The sequence below is a fragment of the Eurypyga helias genome, unplaced genomic scaffold (genome assembly GCF_000690775.1).
Source record: "Eurypyga helias isolate BGI_N326 unplaced genomic scaffold, ASM69077v1 scaffold35093, whole genome shotgun sequence".
NCBI classification, from domain to species: Eukaryota; Metazoa; Chordata; class Aves; order Eurypygiformes; family Eurypygidae; genus Eurypyga; species Eurypyga helias.
In genome coordinates, this window is record NW_010243660.1 from 3,991 (window position 1) to 11,898 (window position 7,908).

At 51.9% G+C, this 7,908-nt stretch overlaps 1 protein-coding gene across 1 annotated transcript in view; it reads right to left on the bottom strand.

The window, feature by feature from the left end:
* The window catches only part of SELENBP1 (selenium binding protein 1), an 8,338-nt gene extending 985 nt beyond the window's left edge, over positions 1-7,353 (bottom strand). Inside the window, exons 1-9 of the mRNA XM_010149512.1 lie at positions 7,308-7,353; positions 6,144-6,256; positions 4,654-4,839; positions 3,018-3,138; positions 2,257-2,439; positions 1,982-2,160; positions 1,115-1,193; positions 519-640; positions 310-402 (exon numbers count right to left, since the gene is read on the bottom strand). Of these exons, the coding sequence (XP_010147814.1) occupies positions 310-402; positions 519-640; positions 1,115-1,193; positions 1,982-2,160; positions 2,257-2,439; positions 3,018-3,138; positions 4,654-4,839; positions 6,144-6,256; positions 7,308-7,314 (1,083 nt within the window). The 5' untranslated portion in view covers positions 7,315-7,353. The remainder of the gene's footprint in view (positions 1-309; positions 403-518; positions 641-1,114; positions 1,194-1,981; positions 2,161-2,256; positions 2,440-3,017; positions 3,139-4,653; positions 4,840-6,143; positions 6,257-7,307) is intronic.
* Between the last annotated feature and the right edge of the window lie 555 nt (positions 7,354-7,908).

Below are 7,908 nucleotides of genomic sequence, written 5' to 3' on the forward strand. Positions count from 1 at the left end.
GAGAAACGAAACGGCATGGGTCCGTGAGGAGCATCCGGCACTCCGGATGGCTTTAAATCAGCCAGGTAAGCGTGGCAGGGGAGGGACTACCCAGCACGGTGGAACATCCTGTCCAGTTCCACCCAGAACACTCAACAGGATTTACTCGCTCCAGCCTGGCTGGAACACGATACCTGCCCGGGCCGTAAGCCAAGACCCAACTAGCTCAGCTACAGCTTTCGGTGCTGCTCCCGCGACCAAGGGGCAGGGCATTGCGAAACGGATCCCGGTTAACAGGGCGCTGGCAACGTGGACGTCGGGAAAACTCACCTTGATCACAAATGGCTCCGGCTGGCACTGCAATTCCTTGTCTTCCACGACAGTTACCGGCCCGCCTGTTGTGATGCTGCCTCCCAGAAACACCTGGAAGCAAGGGAACGTGTGAGAACAGGCGTTGGCTGCCAAAGGAACAGGAAAAGTGTCATTTTCTCCCTTTAAAGAAGGAGATACTGTAGGGTCCTTGTAGGTCACTGCCTCACCTGCCCCACCAGCCTGGGCCTGCGGGTGTCGGAGATGTCGTACTGGCGGATGTCGCCGTGCAGCCAGTTGCTGAAGTACAGGAACCTGTCGTCCAGTGAGATGAGGATGTCGGTGATGAGACCTTCAAGAAAACATTGTCACAAGGCACGAAGTCAGGAATTGGACAGGACCAGCAACGAACAGGACCACCAGCTCTCCAGTCACAGCAGCCTCGGAAGGATGCGTGAGGATACGGGTTGAACAATCACCCTGGGAAAGGCGGTGCTTGCTCCAAAGATGCTACCAGCATTCCCAGGACCATTCCTCAACACCATAAGCTCATGCCCAAGGACCCACGCTCCAAGGATTTTTGTAGAGGAACTGCCCTCAAGCCCTGAGCCGTGTGGGAGCAGAGGTGTGACAGTCTCCCAGCCGGGGGCTCATAAACGAGGCTGATTTGGTTGGAGTGGTTAACGCAGGCAGAAATTCAGTCGTTACGAGGGAAGCGTTTGCCATTCGAGGGCGAGATTTTCATAGATTTTCCCAAAAGCTACTCTGCACCAGGGAACCCAAGAGGACAACACCCCGTTTCTTTGCCGAACGCGCTCACACTAACCAGGCATGTCAGGGAGAAGCCATCCTTGCACCTTCTTGCTGGGTACCTCAATCACCTTCTCCGCCGCCCAGTCTCCTTTCTGCAGGAGAGAGCACCGCGTGATCGCTGCCGGGACGGCAGCCAAGAGGGCTCGGCTACGCGCGGCAGAGGGAGGGGAAGCAAACAGCGCTGTTCATCTACCAGGCCCCGTTCTGAGGCGCTAGGCACGCTGCAAGTACGCGTTACACCAAGGGGTGAGGATGTAACTACACGGCGAGTGAGAACGTTAATGATTACACTGGGCAGGAGCAGCTCAGGCTGCTGAACAGCCGCAGAACAAAAGGCTGATCTACAGCTCCGTGTCCTCCCCGCCGCCAGCTCGCCCTCTAAAACAGCAAAGCTCTACGCCCCTGCCCGGGATCCATCGCTTTCCCTCCCTCCTCTGCCTTCAGGTCTGCCCCGTGCTTCCGAACGCTGGCACCAGGGATGAGCCTCACGCGTTCCGACGAGCACGATGAGCACGTGGCGGCCACGTTCTCACGTTTGAGTGAGTGCTAACATTCCCGTCGTCCGCAAGACCTTCCCCTCTTGGAGACCTCCCCAGTTCGTTAGCTGTGATTAAATTTATTGATGAGTTATTGTGGAGGGCAGGAGAGCTGGAAGTGGGACTGAGAGGCCAGCACCGTGACCTCCTAAGCCGCAAAAGGCATGGCACGGGCGGGTACGCATGCTCCCTGACCCAGCGTTACAGCTTGCCTCGAATTAGGCTGGAATTAGAGGCTCTATTTTTTTTAAAAAATCAGAATTTCCCTATTTCCCAAGGGATCAGCAGATTTCTGACCCAGCTGGGTCTGAGCTTCCGTGTTTGCCTCGGTTTCCATCACTCACCTCTGTCTTGTAGAACCGATGCACAGTGCTACTCAGAGCACATCCAACAAACCCTTCGGCAGCATCCGGATTGTGGAGGAAGCGGATTTCCAGAGGTATGGAGCCTTTCCCTAAGTCAATGGCCTGAATGTAGGCGTGAGTGCTCCAATCCCACACATTGATGCGTTGGCCATAATACCCTAACGGATGGGGTCAGACGAAAATAAACACAGAAGGTACTATTTTAACAAAAAAACGGCTTTTCCTTTGGGGAGTTTGAAGGAATTCCCTCTCACCTTTCTCGATGTCAGCCAGGTTGAACCCATCTTTGAAGGCTTTTGGGGCTCCCCACTCGGTGCTCATCAGGACATTGTGGCGTGGCTGGTACCAGAAGTCGTAACCCAGGGGGGCCACCTTCCCCTCACTCTCCCAGTTGCTTTTCACTTCAAAGGTCTCTCCATCCAGCAGAATAAAGCCACCTGATGCAAGAGCAGGTAAAAGCTGGGTGAAGACATCCTCACCAACCCACACCTTCCCCTAAGAGAAGCAATAATCCCTATTTCAATGCCTATTCTCCGTGAAACGCAACCCTGTGCTTGGGGAAAAGTCTGGGATTCCGCTGGCATTGCTCCTGGGGACTGGAGCAAAGGAAAGATGGACTTTTAAAGAACTTTATGACATTGTAACGGATTTTTTTAAGCTTCATTTTGCACCATTTCTACTCAGGTCACTGCAATAAGTCAGTCAGCCCTCCCAGAGTACATTCCCATTAAGGGGTAACTCAGAGGAGGTCCTGGAGGGGTCCCCTCTGGTTTTCTTTGCTTGCCACCAGCATCCTTGAGTTACCTGCACAGCACACATCTCTTCAGGGGCTGGTAGCAGAATCTCTCATGCCCGAGTCACAAAAACAAGTCACTTAAACAACGGCCGGAAGGGGTTTATGTGCACAAAGAACTTCAAGCTCTTCCCAACGGTGCTGGCTTTGCAGCCAGGCTGTCGGGAGCACGACACTGCTACACCACACGTACCGTGCTCGAGCAACGAAGGGGATTAATACCTTTCCCATTGCCAGATGGGTCTCCCAAACAGCTGATTAAGATGTCACCACTGCCCAGACAGTGAGAGGTGTGAGGATTAGCCATGTTACCCTTCCGGAATAACTCCACTGGCTCAACAATCTAAAACGAGCAGACACACAGAGTCACCCTCTTGGAGATGCTACAGGAGCAGCTCCACCCTGGAGAGTTCAAGTTTCTGGGAGGGAGGAAGGAGTGGGAATGGGATATGTGTGAGGGGAGTTGCTTCTTTTGCAGTTTTGGGTTTTGAGCACCTGCCACCTCCCACTTTCTACCCTGCCCAGCAATACAGCACCGCCCACGACGTGTATTTGTTCCTCTCAAAAACAGCAGCAGCCAGACCAGAACGGCACAAACCTGCCTAATTCCTGCAGCGGTGAGACACCGACACCAGCATTTGCTCCGTTTGTATCAGTGCCAGAAACACAGCTTGTGCCATGCTCAGACATCAGCTCTCACTGGGATACGAGCAGTTCAGAGGGGGGAAAAAGAATTGTCGAGACTTGCCAGAGACCCAGAGTGGAACAAAACTCACTCAACGAGAAGAGGCCTTCGGGGGTTTTATTCCACGGCATTAATAGTTAAAGCCTCTAAAGAACTCAAACCCACAAGATGATGAGTGAGAGCATTTGCAGGCAGGTGGGGTGGGACAGAAGCCCACTTACAAGTTTCCTCACATTCCACGTTATGAACACACCTCAAAATACCTTTGTGATAACCCGATTCATCTCTGCCAAAGCTGGAACTTCGTACCGAAGCTTCATGCGTCGTTGTAGGGTTCACCCGAGCCAGTACAGGCGCTGGCAGTGTACACATGTACCCCTAAGCTCATCCTCTACGCGCACTTTACAGCCAGTGAACAGAAACAAACACTCCCCGGGCCCAATTCCTTTATCCTCTGACGGTTTTCTAAGCTAGGTTAGCTAAATCTGGCTCCAGCAATGCCTACGCCGTCGTTTTCACTGGCTGCAACGAGAACCTGAACAGTCAGACGTGAAGATGGGTAAGTCTGGATCTGCACCTGCAGCTATGCCAATCTCAGTACCTCTGCCAAGTGGATTCTACTGCAGGGAAAGTCTTATTTTGGGAGGAATTCAATTGTTCCCATGAACAAGAGATTTAAAAAATGTTCATTTCCCCACATTGCAACATTTCCTTAAAATTTTCTAATAAAAACCCCGCATATCACATGTTTAGGATCCCAGGATTACAATCCCAAGGTGTCCTTTCCGGAAGAGATTCAGATCTGAACTACAGAGTTTCAGATTTGAACTCTGAAAAACACACAAGCTACATGTGCTCAGCTGAGCTTGCCTCCTGATCGTGGGGTCAGTAAGACAGCGTGCAACTCCTTCACCCAAAATTCACATTGCGGAATTCTGGAAGTTCCTAATTCCTGAGTGCGTGACACCACATTTACTCACATTTCTTCAGTGCAAGATTTCCGTGTGTAGTTTATCAATAAACTGTAGGAGTTTTAAAACCCCCACAAGTTCCTAAGGTTTGGGAAAAGCTTCCGTTCCCACTCTCCTAATTTGAAGTTGGAATCCATAAAATGACTGTCTCTTGGTTGAACTACAAGAAATAAACCCCCACCTGAAAGTCATCTAAATGTACCTTATGGATTCGAGGAGCGCGCAAGTCTGTTCCCACGTCCACCACATAAATGCGAGAAGAGATCAGACTCGGGAGAATCAGACGGTTTCTCCTCTTCGTGGCGTCCCCAAAGCAGCTGCTACAGGCGTTCCACCCGGAGTGATGGAGCTCATCCTTCAGATTGGGCATGGGCAGGCGATGGATCACCTACGAAGAGGCAGACTTAAGATTCGGTCTGGTGTAGCGTTTCCCCAGGCGAAGAAACGGGTCTTGATGTCAAGGCATAAATTACTAACGAGCAGAAGGAATGGCTCTTTGTTATTCAGGAAGCAGGTTCAGCCCAAAATACGCAGAGCTCCAGCTGCGAAACGGGGAAAGAAAGTTGGACATCGTGGTTGCGTAGCATTTGTGGGACACTCTGTGCTATCCAATTCATCCGACTCTTTAAATGACTAATTAAGGAGACAGGGAATAATGACATGGAAAAAAAACCCAACAGAAAAAGTCATCGCTTGTCCATGTGCCGCGAATCTCCAGTTACAGCCGGGGCTGGCTCTAGCCAACAGACACGTTAATTTGCATTCTTGCTTCCGATTTTCACCCTTCCACTAAGAAAAGGGGAAAGACCACAGCTACGTCGGGGCAAAGTTGTAGGAGATCTGTTTCCTCCACTCCTCCGCAATAAAACCCTACGCAGTAGCTATAAAAAAAACCCCAAATTTAATAAAACCCTAAGCAGTAGCTATAAAAAAAAAACCCAATTCAATAAAACCCTAAGTAGTAGCTATAAAAAAACCCCCGAATTCAATAAAACCCTAAGCATTAGCTATAAAAAACCCCACCAAACTAGGAAAATCATTGTTGTCAAACCAGATTTGCTGCTCCCTAGAGACCTGGAGATCAGAGTCCAAAGTATCTTCGGTAACTTGAGTCACGTAAGCGACGGCAGGCGTAAATGCAGCTTAGGGCCACGCTGTTTGCAGGTCAAACCGAGAAGCTTAGGGACAGTTTTTCCAGTGTTTTGGACACGGTGTATTGGTAGCTAACCACCTGGAGCTCTCCATTTATCCAGTAAATGGATGAGATTGGTAATATCTCATGTGTAGAATTTCCCGGGGGATCGGATGTGCTACATCACAACCTACACTACTGGGACACCCCAAGGAATATCACCCCCTGGAGCTTAACGCTCAGCGTCAGCCGGTGTTACAAAAAGAGTTATTAAAGTTCTAAGCGTAAAAATGCTCTGAAAGTGTCTTGAGAGCAAAGTTTGCTTGGAGTAACGTGGAGAGAAGAGCAGCAGAGGATGGGATTGGTTCTCAACACAAACATCTACTGGAAAATGGTCCTAAGAAGAACAAACATGAAGCCAAACACAGGGCAGGGAAGGAAAGGCTGCACCAGAATTCCATCCAAAGGGCTGAGAACCCGGTGAGACGGAAGGCCGCGAACGGAGAACGCAAACCCGAGTATTCCCTGCGGAGCACCGGAGCCGTGCCGCCCGCGGGTACCTGGCAATAGCGTGGAGATTTGGGGTCAACATCCACAGTGGCCAGGTAGTCCGGCTTCTCTATCCCGGTGTTTCGGTAGATGCAGGGCAGGTACACAATCTCCTCCCGCGGACCTTGCAAGGCACAAGTCTTGATTAATGCAGCCAAAGAAACCGTGTTTACAAAAGGCCATGCTTAACCTTCTCTGGATTTAACCTCTGCCTGTAAAAACTGTGATTCTCCCGAGGTAGCTGAACCCCAGTATTCCCATTTTATGGAGAAACACTACTAGTACATTGTTGGAGCAGCCAGAAACGGTCAAGAGAAAGTGCTTATTCAGCCTGGGGGCCTTTCCACTCCTTTGCCTGACCATAAGGGGCTCTGGGGATGCAGTTATTTGGCTGAAAACCGTGCTGGAGCCCACCCCCAGCCTGCAAGGCCCATGTCACGCTTCCCCGGGGACACAAGTGACGACTCCATGCTGCCAGAGCCCAGCTTTCCGCCCGCCTCTGCCAAAAGCCGCCTTGTCACCTGTAACATGCCACGGCAAAACTGTGGGGTTTAAAACACACCAAGAGGGCTCGAGGTGGAGCTCTGACGCCACTAAAAGCTTCAGCCGACTGCCTCAGTGTGACCCTCAGCGAGGGTCAGGGTTTCGCTGGGCACTGCCGGGCCGAACAGAGCGTGACTTTCGTACACCACGAGCAGATGCTTCCCGTTGAACCGTTTCACACGGAACATCCTGCACCTATTTCCCTATTTCCCCCTCCTTCTACCTTAGACACCGACGTGCGGACGAGAGTCTGAGGGCGCTCTATAATGAAGTTGTGCAAAGCCACCAACGAAGCGGGTTTTTTAGATTAAACCCCCCCGATATTCTTAAAGGCAGGCCCCGTTTGGCAGCACCGCAAACCCGCAGTGCTCGCGGCACGCCAGTGCCCTGAGCCGCGCACACGTGGAATCCCAGGCCCGCTCCTGCTGCCGCTGAGACCGAGCGACCTCACGGCACGAGCTGCGCCCAGAGCCGGGAGCAAAACGACCCCAAATCCCTTTGGATTTGTCAAGTCTCCTTGGCCTTGCTCATTAACGAACCACTCGGGAAGGCGTCGTCCTGGTCTTCACCTGAGCCGAAGGCCTTTCCTTTGGTGATGGTGTGAATTTAAGAGAAGATGTTACGGTACTTGCCCCTCATGGCATCCAGAGGCGTTGCGTATCCCGGCCCGCACGCTCCGCATTTTGCTGATTGGAGGAAAAAGAAAGCAGTGGTTTTTGTTTCCAAGGTATTGCGACGCGCGTCTCAGGGAGGATGTCGGCTTCGCGTTCGGAGACCGACAATCCTGGATCCGATTTGTACGCTGGCAAACGCCCCCACGGCTCCCTGACTCCCAGTTAGCTCCTCGAGTCGCTGAAAAGATACACCACATGACACTCTGTGCTGAAAAATAATGGGAAATCTGGGCCTACGAGTTCAGCCTCACAAGTTTAAAGCACATTCATACATGACAGAGACTTTCCTTGATCCGGCATTCCCCGCCTGGAGTCCTAGTGGAAAACAGGATGACCAGGAGCCAGGAGTGTGCCCTCATGGCCAAGAAGGCCAAGGGCATCCTGGGGTGTGTTAAGAGCATGACCAGCAGGTCAAGGGGAGTTATCCTCCCCCTCTGCTCTGCGCTGGGGAGGCCTCCCCTGGAGTGCTGTGTCCAGTTCGGGGCTCCTCAGCTCAACAAGGACAAGGAGCTACTGGAGAGGGGCCAGCGCAGGGCCACGACGAGGATGAAGGGCCTGG